Source organism: Hippocampus bargibanti, linkage group LG13, assembly GCF_051943395.1.
Source record: "Hippocampus bargibanti isolate YZ-2025 linkage group LG13, ASM5194339v1, whole genome shotgun sequence".
Lineage (NCBI taxonomy): Eukaryota > Metazoa > Chordata > Actinopteri > Syngnathiformes > Syngnathidae > Hippocampus > Hippocampus bargibanti.
Window position 1 is genome coordinate 7,152,675 of NC_142746.1, and position 18,311 is coordinate 7,170,985.

Consider the following 18,311-nt stretch of genomic DNA (forward strand, 5'->3'; position numbering starts at 1 on the left):
ACCGCATATAATATTTTACGTTTTAAGACTCACGATGAATATTCAGGAAGTCTTGTTTTTGAGTTTGTGACGAGTCCGTACGTGACATCACTGAAGGAACGCCCCTGACCGAAAAAAAGACACATTGTCACAGTCCTTCCATCACGTCAATGTATTTTGCTGTACTTGTCTGAAAACCTCGTGTTGCACCAAAAAGCCGTCAGAATTTATCAGCCTGTGGAAACGGGCTGATTAATTCCTCAGAGGAGCTTGGACGCCATTTTCTGCCTCTTTTTGGGTGATACATTTCCCCCCAATGTTGCCTCAAAATGGGACGGAATAAATTCTTTAATCGATTGCAAACATGTATGCTTTCCTCTTCAGAACTATTTGAATCATATTCATAACTGGATGTGTAACAAGAAAGCATATTCTCTGAATCTGAAGCCATTGTTTTGATTCTCCAGCAATGCAAGACGTCTTGGCATGATGTCACGAACTGGGGGCGGGACTTTCTGAAAATGGCCAATTTGCAGCTCAACTTTTTGCAGATTTTGAACACTTTAAGTCATGTTTATTGGTATTTTGCATTTGAATAAAAATATCATATTGCGCGTTTTGGGTATTTTAGATGCTATAAAACGTTTTTCTGATTTCAGTTAGGAAACAAAAAACTGATGTTGGTTGTCCTTTAAAAAACCCTGTGAAACCGGCCAGAGGACTGCATGCCGCGATTTGTCAACCCAATTAGAGTCCGTCTCCGTCGGTTCCATTCGACTGCATACGCTTGCTGAGGGGGTGGGTGGACCGCACGTCTAAATCAAGACTTGACGGCGTGCCGACGTGGCAAATGAATAACATCTCACGCTCCCTTTCCCAAATGTGCCTTGCAGGATTTACAAAGTGCGCCGAACTCAACCGCGTCCATGGCATCATCTCCCCTCGACCTTGCGCGCTGTTGACTGACAATTAGTGTATTGATGATCAAATGAAATGGAGCAGGCCGGAGTTCAAGCGAGAAATACTCCATGTAAATAAAATGTCAATAAAATAATCCACTCCCACAAAAAAATTAAAAATAAAACAGAATGGTAATTATTGTATTTACTGCTAATGTGACAAGTGTGGGCAGGCACTTTGTGTTTGCATTCTGAGTGGATTACTTTTTTCATTTCCTCTGTCACTCAAAGTGGCCACTTGTCTTTTTACTTTTTTTACCTTGAGTGGCATTACAAAAAAACACAGCATTCACTCTTGTAGCACTAAATCTTGGCCTTTTCAGGGGCATTCACGACCTCAAGCAAAACCTCCAAAGTCTAATGTCATCTATTTTGTGATGCCGTTGGAGTTCCAAGTTGTACTAATTTCAATTTGGCACATAAGGCCAAAAAACACATCATTCCATTCCACACAATGCATTTTTTTCTGCAGTCGGTGGTTTGCCAACATTTTTTTTAACACATAGCCCGAAGACGTTTTCCATATTTGCTCACTGAACTTGTTTTGAGAACATTCCTGCAATCCTTATTTTCTCTTGAACTGTGTTGTAACCTGTGAGCGTCCCCATTTGATTTTTATCAGAACTAGAGCGGCAAATTCCCATTCAAATGGAAGTGAACTGATTTGAAAGGGAATTTAATACACAGCTAAAATTGGTGGGCCGTAACATTCGGTTGAGGTGCCTAAAATATTGTCCCGGGGAACAAAACCTGCTTGTGTTTTTGAGTCACAACTTTAGTGTTTCATTCTGGAATGTTGCTACCATAGCACTTTTTGTTAGGAGAGACCATTACAGGTCATAGTTGTGCCAATTGTATGATTTCAATGTATCACATTAATATAATCCCGAGTATGACATGTCAGTAATGGATGGTACATTTTTTTTCTTTCTTCCTCTCAAATGTCATGAATAATTCATCTTGAATTCGACAACCCATTCGGGTAATGTTACGATGTGCGCACAGCATCATCGCCGACCACGACGACGTCGCTACCGCGCTCGGGGAATTGAAATGAAATGTGTACACGCCGCCTCTAATGAAATGTGCCGCTAGCAATGTGCAGCCAGTGCGATGCCCCAGTCAGGTTTTGGTCTGTTTATGTAAAAAGTATGAAAAATGTGTTGGAGAAGTAAAAACATGCAACCTGTGGTTCACTGACCTTCGCAGTGAAAACATTTGTTTTCATTTTTCTTTTTTTTCTTGACCAGATCCTCGAACTGGAATATTCTAATTAAGTCTAAAAGGGGAGACGTCACTCTAGTGGTTCACTTGGTTAATAGAGGAAGAAAGGCACTTAAAATTGTTTTTTTGTGTTCAATATCATAGATATCAAAGATGTGCAAGTAGTGTACTGCACTGACTACTGTAGACGCAGCAAAACCGAAAAAGTCACATAACCATTTTCTGATAATGAGCGATAGCTAGCCAGTTGACTAAGGGCCTTAGCAAGACGCAGCAATTTGGCCCACGGTGATCAATTCAAGAAAAAGGGTCAAATTGCCTTAACTTTGTCTTTTGAAAGACAACTAACTAAATGCGAGCAGCGTGTACTCAGCCATAACTGGGCCACCAAACCAGCATGAAAGTTACGGTAATTGGAAACCTTTCATCATCAAAGCAGCTGCATCAATTTCACCGTGACAATCTTCTTCATCCGTTCTATTGACACACATTTTTCTCCCTGGAAAAATAATACAAAGAATTGACAATCTGTTTATTCTGAACTTTCTTTCGTGCCACTTATGCGCCTTATATGCAGATGTCTGGTCGGTCAGAGCTTATATTAATAACTAAACAGCGATAACACACTTGATTTTCCACTTTGTTTGGATGGCATATGTTTACTCGAACACGCATACTTGCTTGTTGTGATTACAAAACAATATGAAATGGCTCGAGTCTCCTTGCCATCAGTTGTCTTGCTTTCTAGCATGGTACAGTTTGTAATAAAATATCTTCCCCATCTCTTGCCTCCCTTGTAAACACCTTTGCCCTTGTCCTGGTGGTGTACCTGTTCCTAGCGTCTGTCGGTTGCTAGGCAACATGGGGAAATATCACAAGAACGCATCTGACGGTGACTGAAAGGCACCCGCGTTGAAATGTGCTACTAGATCTTCGACCGCGAAGAGGTTGGATGCAGTCTGTCAAACAGATTGACGGCTCGAATTGAGAATGTGATGTCAAATCGATGGCACGATGTTTAGATGCCGGCTATATCGGTGCCGAGCTGGGAATGATGGATCCCTCGGAGGTAAACTTTCAGTGACCCACTTTTAAGTGCGTTCACGGGGCCACTGTGGTGTATCTGTTTTGGTAGGCTGTGTCAAAATGAAACTGAACGGCGACAGGACAAGTTCTCTCTTTTAAAAAAATGTAATTGGGATGCTGAATTGACTCAAGAGGTTCGGAGTTCATAAAAAAATCACCCGCTACCAGATCGTCTCCTCCCAAACGTGACTAAGTCACACCCTAAGTGGGCCTCATTAGCATAGAATCGAGAAGGATGTTTTGCTGGTTGATTTGGAAATGCAAGAAATTAGGGTAATTTCTTCTCTGGCATTTCGTCAAGATCTGCAATCACAGATATCTGAAAGCTCCCGACGAGCGTTGTCGAGTTTGTGAAAAGGATATGGCTTTTTGCTCTTTTGAATGTTCTCGATAATGCTGCCTGGCTTGACCATTTTGGGGGCATACGGATTGAGCCTCATTGTGGCCATACCCATTTGGTTAGATCAGTTTTCTATAGTTCGTAAATCTTTTTCAAGACTGAATTGATCACCCGGACCCTTTATTTAATCCAATTGAGGTTTACACACCATCTTTTCCGCTTCTGTAGTCCACAAACTAATCAGAACGGACTCAAAGGAGACACAGCAATCCGCCGCTAATTACTTAACCTTTACGCCGCACGTCACAATTAACATCAACCACATTTCGATGGGAATAAGTCCCACGGGACGCTCGCTGCTCTTCCTGCGATTCTCGATGTGGAATATGTTTTTTTTTTCCCCACCAAGCTTTTATGACCTATTTTGTCCACCTTTTTTGTAACCTGCTAGGAAGACGTCTGTGTTGTAGTAGTACAGTAGCACGGGGATGAGCGGACACACGCATGAGTGCGCTTCAGGAACGGAGAAACATCCTGGTAGACAGATCTCAGGTTTGATCTGACAGGCGTCAAAGGATAATAGCAGAGCGCGGCCGAGCCAAACGCGGGCATGCAATTGACCCTGACAAGGATTTCAAAACTGGGGAAGACCTGCGAGAAATGCTAACTCCACGTGGGAAGGCCGTCAAGGGTGTCAAACTCATTTTTTGCCGCAGGCCACATTGTAGTTACAGTTTCTTCTTGGAGGACATTACGAATTTGGGGAAGCCATTAGAATGTTTAATCCCCTCCACAAATTACATATACAGTGCACAACCAATTAATGAATAACTAGTTTTCAAAATGAAGTTTTGAATAATGAGACAATTTGAGATTTTAGTTTGGACTCAAGCAAGCATCATGGATTTCACAAGTTTGATTTGCTTTCGCGGGCTGAATAAAATGATGCGGTGGGACGGACTTGGCCCCCAGGCCTAGACTTTAACACGTGCCTTATCATGTGGGTCCTCATATGGGTTATCATTAATGGTGCATGAAAAGGTGAATTAAATCAAACTGATTAATATTTTTTTTCCAAATAATTATTAGCTTGGAATGCTCATCCAACACATACACAGTGAACATGCTAACCGGGAAATTGTGCCAATTCTCATTTTGTCCATATTTATCCTTTTTGGGGGACAGCGATTGCTACCGTGGAACAGCTTATCAGGATGACAGGGTTCATTAGCGGTCTTCAACCTTGAGTGAATTTCAACCCGGCCCCTTAACTGCCTGAGAGGCGTCCGACTTGTGCGGAGATGGGCCGACCACAAGACGCCAGCTGACACCACCTGTTCATGACTGTAAAGTGTCCTTGAGAGTTTTGAAAGGCGCTTATAAATGAAATGTATTATTATTATTATTATTATTATTATTATTATGTCTGGCAGTCCATCGAAGTCGAAGATGACATAGCTTCCATTCTTGTGGGGTATTGGACAGTGGTTATTGTCGCTGGCGGCGATGCCACTGTAGGTGACTATGAAGCCCGATTCTGGAGCCACAAATCCTGCCACATTCAGGACATGTGAGGCCCGGACCGGGCTGCTGGAGCGGTACTGGAGCAGCACAAAGGTGTCTTTGCTGGTGCCGCATGATCCTCCTCTGGGTGCGATTGTCTTCAAGTTGTGTCACCCCTTCGTGGCATAAGGAACGCCAGAATGGCCTGTTAGCTGCAGCAGACTCCAGATCGCTGATTATGTAAAACACGGGTGTCAAGCTAATTCTTTGCCGCGGGCCACATTGTAGTTACGGCTTCCTCTCGAGGGCCGTTATGAATTTGGAGAAACCATTTGAATGTTTAATCTGCTCCACATATTCAATACAGACAAATTAATGAATAACTATTTTGGAAATCTGAGGTAAAAAATAATGACTGTTATTGTGTTTACATGGGGCAATTTGAAATTTTGGTTCAGACTTTAGCAAGCATCGTGGCACTTGACATGCACGATTTGCTTTCGTGGGCCGAATATAATGATGTGGCGGGCCAGATTTGGCCCCCGGGCGTTGACTTTGACACCTGTGCCGTAACTGGAATCAAACCTGGTAACTTCACTGTGAGGTCGACACACTCACCACACACTCATGATGTTGACACCACTGTGAAATTTAACACAAAAGGGGAGGTGGGTGGTCAGCCAAAGGTAAGTTGTTGGCTTTTAATTTTGATTTGTGGCGCTGGGTTTTGGTAAATTGATCAATTCTGTTGAGTGGGCTTTTGCATTTGAAAAAAAGCCCATCTGTTTGATTGTCAGACGTGAAGCCTCTTTTGAGTGCGCCAAGTTGTGGCCAGAACTCCTCCTGGGTCCATTTTAGGTCAGTGTCTCTCAATCCAAATTCTTTTTTTGTCATTTGTCATCCCAAATGTTTTTGATTGTTTTTTTTTTTTGCATTGTGTGGCTTCTCCTGTTCTTGATTGGCTACTGTTGAACTACTAACCACAAATGGTCTTTCGGTTTGACAACCGATGAATATAAAACCATGATTGTTGTTATCTGAACAAACTTTGTTCAGTTTGGTCTGCTGTTGATGTTATCTCCTTTTCAAACTAAAACTAAATGTGTTTTGTCATTAGTCCGTGTGTGTATGTATGTGTGTGTGTGTGTGGGGGGGGGGGGGGTTGCATGTCAAAGTCAGCTTTATTGTCAAATCTGCTAATATGCATGACATACAGCACAGATGAAATTACTGTCCTCTCGGACCCAGCATGCAAGGCACTTATTACTAATTACTTTAACATAATAAATATGAAAACGCCAATTTGCCGGGAGAGGGGAGCCGCTGCATGTTCACGCGCCGCCATCTTGGGGAAAACAAAAAAAAAAACAAAAATAACAAATATGACAACACTGTCATATGTGTTTTGCTTTTCTACTTTCATTTCTTTCATAACTTTGCTGCTGTGAAATGTAAATTTCTCCACTGCGAGACTATTAAAGGCAAATCCAATCCAATCCAATCCAACACAAAGACACAGAGTCATTCATTCTTCAGGACTTGCTGTACCCTCTTTGTGATGACATGAAGCAGTTCTAGTTGAAAGAGGAGAGGATCAAAGCATCCATGTCAGCAGTGGATCAGGGAAGTCATGGTTGAATTTGTACGTCTACTACAAGCTAAATGTTGAAAGCGTGCGTGTAAGACATGCTCAACAACCAAAGTGTTTTCAACTGGGATCTGAATTTGTCCACCCCAACATCCATTCTGTGTCCAAAACCTTGTAAATGATGATTTCTGTTTCGGATGTTAAATTTCAAACACATGATAGGCTATTGTGGAAAATTGTGATTTGTTTTTCGAAAAACTGCTAGGCTTAACGGAAACAATGTTAATGTGCATTTAATACGTTTACGCTCCAATTTTGTAATTTTTTTGTGGTCCTCCGCAGGGCGTTGCAGCCGCAAACCATCATCATGCCCGTTGATCCGGCGTTGAGAGAGGAAGCGAGTGTTTGAGTGTCCCCTTCGTCCCTTCCCGGGGCCTTTGGTGGCTGGGATGAACATGCCACTGCACCAAATTTCTGTCATCCCCCGCGATGTCACTTCGTCACGGCTGTCGGGCGGTGGCGGCGGAACCATCAAAGCGAAGGACAAAGACAAACAGGTAGATGAGGGCTCTGGAGAAGCTGCGGCTGTTAACGCTGTGTGAAAATGTGCCAAACATATGTATAAATCATTGGAATATTTGGAATTTTTAAACATACCGCGAGACAAAATGATTAAAACCACACTTTTTAAATGTTTTTTTTTTGATGAAGCTTCTCACTCCCACTAACCGAGAAACGTCAGTCAGAGGAAATGAATACTGATGCAAATTTAGAAGCTCAGCGTGCTTGCTTTAAGTGCAGTATTTGTCAATCCCAGTTAAAGTTTACTCTGAAACTGACCGACAAAACCAAAAGACAAATCAACGATATCATTTTGTCACGTGTGCAAGTTGACTGCAAACACGAGATGCTTAACATCGCTGAAAGAAATTAGCATGGATATTTCGATTCGCGGAAACCTGGACACCACTGCAAATTTAAAGCAGAGCAACAGAGAGGTAAACATCTTTCAAAACACCAAAATGTCTAGCAGATAGCTTAATGTTGACACAGAATGCAAAACGGCATATATTTAATGGAAATGGAAATATTTAATGGAATATTTATGGCAACTTTCAAGACTTTTGGTCAAAATTGTTTCATGATGCTCTTTTCATGTTTTGTTGCAAACTTGTATGTGGCCACACGATGCTCATTTTGGCTACAGTTTGACCAGTGACGTGCGGTGAGGTTCATGGCTGGTGAGGCACTGACGTCATCACAGTCAGATTTACAAACATATGAACTCCACAGAGTAGCTTAGTCACCATTTGATTGGCAACAGTTAACGTATTTTGTTTAAAATGTCATGTCAGCATTCTTTAAATACTGTATACAAACTGTAGCATAGAAAAAAAAAAGAATTAAAATAACGTTATTATCGTGTTACCTTTACTTATAAATGAAGTCCACGTCTCTCTGTCTCAAAGGAGATCACTGCCAGTGATGAAAGTCGTCCTTGATCAGTCCTGTTCCGACTGTATGTTTTCAGTCTTTTCAGTGCTGAGAATGACCGCTCCTACTGATGCTGTAGTAGCTAGAACAGTGAGCACGAGCTGGAGCAACTTTGTCGCTTCAGGAATAGTTTCAATGAGATCCTTCTTGGCCAAAACGCTGAGAAGCTGTCCAGGAGATACACATTCATCCCTCACCGTTTGTGAGCTATACAGTCCGGTGTTGGTCTTCCTTTATTATCTCCTGCTTCGATTGAAAGTCCAGTTTAGAAAATTCTTTCAATTTAGATATGTAATCCACCATTCTGAAAATAAGGCCAAGCAACACGAAAAAAATGACTGGATGGTTGCACTTAACTTCCTTACTGTTTACTGTAGCTTGCTGTCACTAATTCTATTATTCTGCAGCCGAGGAGTCGCAAGAAGAATCTCTAATCACCAGCGCCCCCTGTCACGAGGCAGGAGGACTGTGTGCCTCACCTATGCACATAGTTTTGATCAAAATAAAATAAACACTGTAGTACAGTGTTTATCATGTACAGTGACTGTACATTATATAAACCAGCTAAAGTGTCGACATTTACTTCGTATACTAAAAGCTTTTGAACACTTTAATAGCGAGGGACAGCAATGTGGTCTCACTGCAGAGCAAGCCTGCGCAGTTAGCATAGTTATTGCACAATCCACGGTGAGGCTCAGCCGGCTGGTGCCTCAATTTTTTTTTTACCAATTCAGAACTGATTGGTTTGTGTGAACTATCCACAAGTAGCATGCCGCATCTACTTGGTGACCTTGTGTGGGATCATGATTTCACTCCAAAGACTATAGAATGTTCAAGCCTCAGCTCACCTCGTAGCTCCGCCCCATTTCTCGAGCCCATGGGGTCTCCTCTGGCAATCGGGCTCCACGAGTGCTTTCTCAAGAGTTGGTCTTTCTATTTTTAAGCGTAGAAACAAGGCGAGGTGCTAAGGCAATATGTGTGAAACAAGAAGGCAGGCACAGGTGTTCTTAAGAGACCTCTCTCATGCCGCATATGGTGTTCTACACCCCCTACACCCGCTAAGCTTTTTTCTCCCCACACTACTCCAAACCTCCTACATATTCACACTTGAAGCAGCGCTGGCATCTGCGTTTTCATATTTCAATCCCGCAATCCGCATTTGATGTTTAATTTTTAGTTTGAAAGACTGCTGAGTTGATGTGACTTGCAAATTCTTCTTAGTCATGTTTTCGCTTGAGTCAGGCGGTCTTCACCGCTTTGCTATTAAAACAGACAGTTCAGAACTTGAAAATCACCCGACTGATACTCTCCGTTGCATGCAGTTTTGAGCGCAACAGCTATGAATACACAACGGGCATAGCTGAGAAGTCATTGTTGATCATATCATCCAGTCAGATATGAATGTGTGTATTTGTGTAATGTGCAATTTTGTTTGGTGTTCTTGGGTTCTATTTATTTATTTATTCGTACAATTATTTGTACAGTTTGTGTGGGTGTGTTTGTGTACATTTGCGGGTCGACACTCGAGTCACACAGCATGCACCCATCTGAGTTCACTTGACAACACAACCCCACTACATGTATGTGTTTCGAATTTGGCAGGCTTCATTCAGATGAAAACTTTTGGAGTGGTCTACGTTCTTTCTGTTTCATTTGTCAAAATATTTTGCTCATCTTTGGTCTTGTTCTTTTTCTTGGTCTCTAAAAATTGGATTGGATTGGCCTTTATTAGTCTAGCAGTGGATACATTTACATTTCACAGCAGCACAGTTATGAAAGGAAGATGAAAGGAAAGAAAGAAGTAGAAAAACAAAATACAGGAGCTGCTGTAAAGGCGTCGCCATCTTGAAGTCAAAACCATAAAAAACTAAATGACAAATAATGTGACACAACACAAAAGACACAGTCTTCAATCTTAAGCATTTTTCTGCACCATCTTTGTTGTATGAATCAGTTCTAGATGATAGAGGAGAGGATCAAACCGCCCTTTTCACTAGTGGATCAGGGACGTCATGGTGAAATGTGCACGTCTGCTACAAGCTAAATGTTGAAAGCAAACATGAAGCTGTAGCATCCATTGATGAAAAGAGATTGTCTCACATCTCCTATCCTAGGTAAATGCGCTTCAATTCCAAGCCGCGACAGTTGCACATGCGCTTCGGGGCTCTGCACTCAGGCTTGTTTCTTCTCATCGCGGGCTCCTCAAGCCATGCATCCATCCAGCCGCAGACTGTCCAAAAGCACTGACCTTTCCGCCTAACAAAGCGGGGCTGTAAAAAAGGTGCCTCTAACAGGCGCAAAAAAGCACAATCGTCCTAGAGCTGTCCAGCAATGACAGTCCAATGGCACTGACATTCCTCCCGTATCAAATACAGTGCTGTCGTATTCGTGTTGTCGAAAAGACGCAACCGCTCAGCACAGTCTTTCCTCTTGATGAATGTTTTTGAACGGTTTTGATAAAGGGCTGCTTTGCAGTTTGGAAGGATTGCGAGTGTTCTGAAGCTAGTGCAAGAGGGTGGCGGTCAGGCTGAAAGTTTGTTATCCAGACAATGTTTTTTTTTTGGCAGCTGAGTTTTGCCGTGCAGCTTGTAACCAAACTTTGGAGAGTTCACATGAGCATTGTGCACACCAGGAAATTGCAAGAAGAAACGGTCGTCGTGGAGCTTTCCGTTTTGCTCCCTTTTGCTGGAGTTTTTTTTCATAATCTCGTCATCCAGCGCCATCATCTTCTACTTTGGTCGTTATTGTCATGTGGTGTTCGTCAAGGTGAACCAAAAAGCACATTGTAAGATCTGTCTAACTTTGACTATTTAAAAAAGGAATAAACCACAACCATTTTTCTTTTTTTTCCGCCAGTGTTTATTTCAGTCGAGTTCCTTTTCCATGCAGCGCGTTACTGAGCGTTCAGATCCAACACAGACGGTCTTTGCCGTCGTTTTTTTCTGCCAAGACTGCCGCCGGCTGACACGAACAGGTGGCGTCAGCTGGCATCTTGTTGTCGGTCCATCTCCGCGCAAGTCGGACGCCTCTCAGGCAGCTAAGTGGCCAAGTTGAAATTCACCCGAGGTTGAAGACCGCTAATTAACCCTTTTATGCACCCTGTCATCCTGACAAGCTGTTCCACGGTAGCAACCGCTGTCCCCCAAAAAGGATAAATGTGGACAAAAACAGAATTTTCACCCTTTCCCGGTTAGCATGTTCACTGTGTAGGTGTTTGATGAGCATTCCAAGGTAATGATTATTTGAAATAAAATGTTAATCAGTCTGACCAATAATGATAATCCGTAAGCTGATAACATAAGGCACATGTGTCAAAGTAAAGGCCCGGGAGCCAGATCTGGCCCGCCACATCATTCAGCCTGCGAAAATAAAGCTTGTGAAATTCCATAATGCTTGCTAAATTCCCAACCAACATTTCAAATTGTCTTGTGTAAACAACAATAACTGTCACGATTTGCAAGGTGGTGGTGGACCCCCCAAAAAAGCAGGCAGGTGGAGGAGCAGGGTGTATTTGACAAATTGTATTGTACTCCCAACCAAATTGTGTATGATAAATCAATATTCACTATTACTTTATTACTTTTATTATTAGTAGTGTTATCAACAGCTCCTGTATTTTGTTTTTCTACTTCTTTCTTTCCTCTTCCTTTCATAATTTTGCTGCTGTGTTACTTTCGAGTAGAGTGAACGCTGGCGCGAATGGCTGCCGCTGCTCACCCGCACAAAAAAATCCTGTGACTGTAAAGTGTCCTTGAGAGTTTTGAAAGGCGCTTAGAAATTAAATGTATTATTATTATTATTATTATTATTGCAAGTCATCTGGAACAAAATCTCTAACAACAGTCCTCAAAACAAAAATGTCTAAAGTAGAAAACAAAACCAGGGGTTGAACATGACAAGATGAAACAAACCTGACAGGGTGAAACAAACAATTACCTGACCGTGAATGGTCATGCCGTGAGTCTTTTTTAACTGCCAGTGATTAAAACGACCAACACCTATGTAGCTGGAGGCGGGGCCCGACAGTGCCACCTGTTGGTCCACCAACGTGACAATCACAGTCGTTATTTTTAACTTCAGATTTGAAAATTAGTTATTAATTCATTTGTTGTGCGTTCTATATGTAATAGGTGAAGGGAATTAAACATTCTAATAGCTTCCCCAAATTCATAACTGCCGTAACTACAATATGGACTATGGTAAAAAATTAGTTTAATACCCTTGTGATAAGGTGTCTCTGCCCCCCAATCCTCCCGAAGGTCTTTATTAAGGCTGAATGCAACCTTATGACGTTCTAGCATCGGGTTCTCATATCCCGATCAAATAATTTTACCCACATTTACCATATTTTCAGGATATAAGACGCACCCAAAAGCCTTGATTTTCTTCAAAAGATGACCCACGTGCCTTATACGCAGGTGTGCCTTATATAGGGAGTAATATTGAGCTACAATAGGTCTGGCAACTTCTGTCAGCAGCCAGTGACTCCATTTCCCCCTGTAGAAGTAATGTAGCTATCTATTAGCTAGACAGCTATCTAGCTTGCTAGCTACCTAATAGCTAGTTAGCTCGCTTTCTATCTATTTGAGATACTCCCGGATTGAGTGAACGCTGGCGCCTGTGGCTGCCGCTGCTAATCCACAAAAAATTACCCTGTGGCTGTAAAGTAGCTATTAGCTAGCTAGCTCGCTTTCTATCGATTTGAGTTACTTCGGGGAATAGTGAACGCTGGCGCGTGTGGCTGCCGCCGCTCACCCACAGAAAAACATCCTGGTACTGCCGTTTTGAAAGGTGCTTAGGAATCAAATGTATTATTATTATTATTATTATTACAGTAAAGTCTCGTTATATCGATATTCAAGGGAGACTATCGATATATCCGACCCTGTTTGCATGTAATTTTCTCCGTGCGTGCATAGAAATAGCATCGATATAACCGGGACTATCGATATATCCGATATCGATATAACGAGACTTTACTGTGTTATTATTATTATTATTATTATATTATTATTATTATTATTATTACTATTATGCGTAACCCCAGCCTCTACTATGGCACCTTCTAGTCCAGTGCGCCTTATGTATATGTAAAAAGTTTGAAATTGCACCATTCATTGGGGGTGCGCTTTATACTCCGGTGCGCCTTATACACCGTAAAATACAGTACATATAATTAGTAGAATTGTTTTTGTGGGTGGAGGCAGTGATCGTTTGTTATACTATATATATAAAATGACATCATTTATATGAAATTAAGAAATCCCAACTATCCAGAGGCTATTTACAATATCTGACATTACAGGTGTCTTAGCACAACGAGTCATCGGATTCACCGCAGCAGCCAAATAGCACTTGCATCTTCTTACCCTGCAGCAGAACACGTTCCCTGATACTAATGCGTTCTCTTCTTTACACAACCTAATATAGTCCGCATCACGGGAGTCTGTGGAACCAAAAGGTAAACAGCCCTCAGCGACAAGAGCCATCGCTTTAGCGGACGGGCGTATGAAAAACACCCGCAGATGGCGTTTTGCACTCGTAAGAAGGCAAGCATGCACCATGCGGGAATCTGAAATTACTGCTGAAGTAACAGATGGAGTGCGTGCATGGTCGGGGGAGCCTTTTGAGGGTTTGCGACACTGGCTCAGTGTCTTAAATTTGTCACTCTTTTACCTGGGCTGCCAGGTATGAAACAAAACAGATAATAGGAAAGAACGTGTTTTGCCAGCAAAACACTTGGAGAGCAAGCTTAATTTCATGAATCTGGCTCGGCCAATTTTTCCTTACACGTATGCAGGATTTGTGTTTTATTTTGATTGTGCTTAACCTTCAGCCCCATAGTGCGTGTGTGTGTTTCTTCATGTGTATGTTTAACATTTTGGCTTTCAATGCTAATGCAATGAAACTAACTACCTAATTTTGTGGATTGTTGTTTGATTTCGTCAACTTGCTAGCCTCAGATCTTTAAATAAATGGAAATTAAAAAAAAACATAGAATGAAAATGTACCGAAATTAGACAACTTGTGCCTCCTTTGGTTTTATTTTTGGTTAAGTTCTAAACTGGATTTCTGATTCAAATGTTTTTTTTTTCTTTTTTGTTTTGTTATACTCCTAATTATGATCTAAATTGACTACATGTTCCACCTCTGTTGGTTCAAATAGCCTCTACGTCTGTGGTGTTTTGCATTGTTGTACCGGAGGTAGCTAAACTATGTGGTTGCTGAAAAAAATGTTGTTTTGTTTTATATTTAGTTTGACTGAAATATTCTACCCACCGTGTGAATTAAACGGAAAAAGAAACTACAAGGGTACGGTTTACATTAAAATATACATTCTGCTTCTATTATGGTCGCTTTTGGCCAAATGGATATGAAATTGTTACTGTTTCTTATTTGATGTGAATCGTCCACTAGAGAATTTGTGTTTTCTTGAGTGCATCATTCGAGTCTACGAATGGCCATGTGTGAGTAACATTTCAACTTGACCCTGAAGGCCGTAATTTTCAAACAGTTAAATGCCTTGCTGCCATCAGATTGGCTGCCAGCGCCATGGCAAACAGCAAGCAGCACATCTTATAAGATTGGAGGCTGTTTCAGGTCAGCGTAATCAGGTCCATGCTGGTGTGACAATTGCCTCAATGGATTTTTTATTTTTATTTTTCCAAATCAGTTCTCCTTCGCTCAAAGAAAAACATCTGATTAAAAAGGAAAAACGAAAAGACAAAAAAAGTGTGTCGAAGGTTTAATTTCGAGGGTGAAGCATGGCAGCTGTTCCATCCGCAAGATAGTCTAGATAGGCTTTTAAAAGAATCTGAATTTATTCACATGTGCTTTTAAAAAATATGACTTGCTGCCTGTTCTCATTCCGCCACTGGATCACATAATTCTGCGAATTAGTCGTCAAGCATGCTTGCCTCAAAATGTTTGCCACACCAAGTTGAAGTGTACTGTAAAACTCCCAGACCAGACAAACGAAATTAGTCGTTGTTGTTATTGTGTATTTCAACAGCAAAAAAATGTAACTGGCTGTCTGTTAGCTTGATGCTAACGTCGTGCGATAAGCTAACGGTAACTAGCATAGATGATTAACCCACTGGAGGATCCTTAGAGCTCTTTTTCTTGCTCTTAATTCTGCTATGGATTTTTCCATATTCTTCAGTGCTTCCTCGCATGTTGTGGCGATGTGGTCCTACACCAGAGGCACATAAAAAAGAAAAATACCTTAAAAATGGACTGTTAATAAGTTTATGTGTGATTAAAGCATGCGAGAAAGATAAAACTTTACATTAAAAAAAAATCAGATTTTAAATTCTGTGTCATAGCTCAATTTCAGTGACTTTGGATCATGTTAATATGATAAACAGAAGTTCAGTGTATACCAAATCATATGCCGCAGCCTTGCAACTAAATCAGAATGCGAACTTTTTTATTATTATTATTTTTTAGCCGAGACCAAGGTGAATCCATCACGTTGACTGATGCATCTGTTTGAACCCGTGACAGCCTCGACAAATGCTGATTGCTGCTCTTTTATCTCCCGTCGGGGTCACTCCGCCTGCAGGGACGACGATCTAGCTTTACAAAATAAGTACTATATATTTTATTTATTTTTTGCGTGCATATTTTTGCCGCCTCTTTATATCTCTCTCAGGGCAGCCGCTCTCTCTCCCTCATATGTTAGCGGGGCTATGTGTGAACCGAATCAGTGGGGGCACAGGGTGAACTAATGTTGTTGCCATCACTATGGCAACCATCCATCAAGGAGTTCGCAGCATCTTCTCCTGTGTGTCTTTTCCATTTAAGCGATTGCTTGTCATTCATTTAGTGCTTCGGCCCTCAGAAGCGCTCGTTTTTGCTTCGGTAATGGTGCCAAGCCGAGGCCTGAAATGCATTTGGGGATGGAGGGGATGTCTTTAGATGTCTTGAACGCTGGAATTTCTCCCGAGCTGCTATTTGATGCTCTTATCAGCCACATTTTCCTTTTTTGTGAGTGTTGTATGAATCAGGAGTGTAGAGAACTTTAATGGCAAAGTCACTTCGGTGATTTTGTAGCTCCTTTGTAGAAAGTAAACAACCCAAAAACCTGTTTTTTCCCATTATCATTATCTACCGAATTTCAACATCTATTCATGGAATGGAGTGCAATGGATTAATGGTGAATTATTTGAAGTTTAACTCCAAATAGTAACCTTTTGACAGTACAATACATGCTGAGCCTTGAACTGCCAGGCAGGAGACCGAGAGGAAGACCGAAGAGGAGGTTTATGGATGTGGTCAAAGAGGACATGAAGGTAGCTGGTGTGAGAGAAGAGGATGCACAAAACCGGGTTAGATGGAGGACATTGATTCGCTGTGGCGACCCCTGAGGGGAAAAGCCGACAGGAAAGAACCTTTCGTTTACAAATGTACAATACAATACAATACGCATTGATTTATACAGCACTTTAACAACAGTTGAAGCTGTAACAAAGCACTTAACATGAATTAAAAGGACGAGAAACAGCGGGAGTGGTAGATTTCTATAACGGCAGACCTGGAAATCTTCTTCCACGTCGTATATCTGAAGAATATCAATCCAATCCCAAGGCCGCAACCACCTCGCAATGGCAATTGAAAAGGATTTTAGCTTGTAAGCGCGAGGTTTGACTTCTTGATCCTCTTCTCAAAAGGATGGCTATGAAATGCATAACTATTACTGACACCCTTTTAGAACCTTATGACAAACCCCCTCTTGATCCGTGAAATATTTGTATGAAAGCCTGTAGCAGACACTTGTTTTGACTTATGACAATTTTTGGGTGGGCTTTTGAATCACCGTCCTCATATGTCACGATCACTCAAACAGATCTAGCGCTGGGGTAGTCCTTGAAAGAATATAGGGAGGGAGAGGGAGAGGTGGATGAGGAGAGCAAGGTGACACTGAAGAATGGTAATAGGGAGAGTTTGTCGATCGCCTCCAATGAGTTTTTTTACAGATACTTTTGCTGTTATGGGACCGAAAAAGACTCCACCACAGGCTTTACACAAAGGCTTTATTTACTCGATGCTTTCACGTGACTAAAGGCTTGTCATGATGTTACCCTTCGATCCTTGAAAGCAGCATGGAAGAATTTGTGGCCCGCATGCATCCTTGAGAGGGACTTTGAAGGATTTGATCCTCATGACGGTTGTTTTGGACGACATTGTTTCCATTGGACAGAACATGGGACTCGAAGTGGATGCAGATGACATTGAGGAGCTTTTTGCTGACCATAATGAGGTCCTCAACACAGAGGATTTGATTTGCCTTCAAGAGGACAAGCAGAAGCAAGCTATTCAGGAGTTGTCATCTGAGGGTGAGGAGGAGGAGATGGCTGCAGCATCAAGTGCATCTCTTATTGAACAGTTCCATCCAGAAAAGACTGTGGCTATGAGAATCATCAACATGATGAATGATGATGTGATGCCTCAGTTTGCTAAGACCTTACAAGTCAGAAAGCAACAGGTGTCAATTAAGACCCATCAACGACCATCACACATGTAAATAAAATGATTTTATTATACAGTGCTGTGTATTTCTTTCATTACAATACAATAGCACATTTATTGTACATAGAATAAGGTATGTTGTGTGTAGTTTGAAGGCTTATTTAGTTAAATTATATTTTATGGAGACCTGCGAACGGATTATTCTCATTTTAATGGTTTCCTATGGGAAATTATTTTTTGGGATGCACAATTTTCGCCTTACACACTCTGTCTGGGAACCAAATAAGTTCGTAAGCCAAGGCCCCACTGTATCTGCATCAGTACCCAAAGCCGGCATCTTGACCTCGCACGTCTAGATGAGGTCAAACACCCAAGAGCCCGCATTGGAGACATTTTCATTCAGTTAAGAGGGCCAAGTTGTCTGCGCGGGAGGTTCAGCCTCGTTTTGAATTGAGGTCAAGCACTGAAAAGTGCAGTCTTGTTACCTTTTGACAATCGTGGGGGTGCAGATGCTGTGTATCTCCACAATAAGAGTTGCGTTTATTTTACAGTGCCCTGACTAGCATATCCTCATCAAGAGGCAACCTCGCTGATATTTTAGCAGTGGGCGACCGTCAAGGCCTGCAAAGCCTTCTCTGCTGGCCTAAAAGTATCTATATTACAGACT

The 18,311-nt window shown here is 41.7% G+C and overlaps 1 protein-coding gene across 3 annotated transcripts in view; it reads left to right on the forward strand.

Moving 5' to 3' along the window:
• Positions 1 to 18,311, forward strand: part of marchf8 (membrane-associated ring finger (C3HC4) 8) — a 61,037-nt gene that overhangs the window by 10,961 nt on the left and 31,765 nt on the right. For all 3 annotated transcript variants that reach the window (XM_089012459.1, XM_089012461.1, XM_089012460.1), the window contains exon 2: positions 7,022 to 7,236. In XM_089012459.1, coding sequence (XP_088868585.1) covers positions 7,129 to 7,236 — 108 coding nt within the window. In that variant the 5' untranslated portion in view covers positions 7,022 to 7,128. The remainder of the gene's footprint in view (positions 1 to 7,021; positions 7,237 to 18,311) is intronic.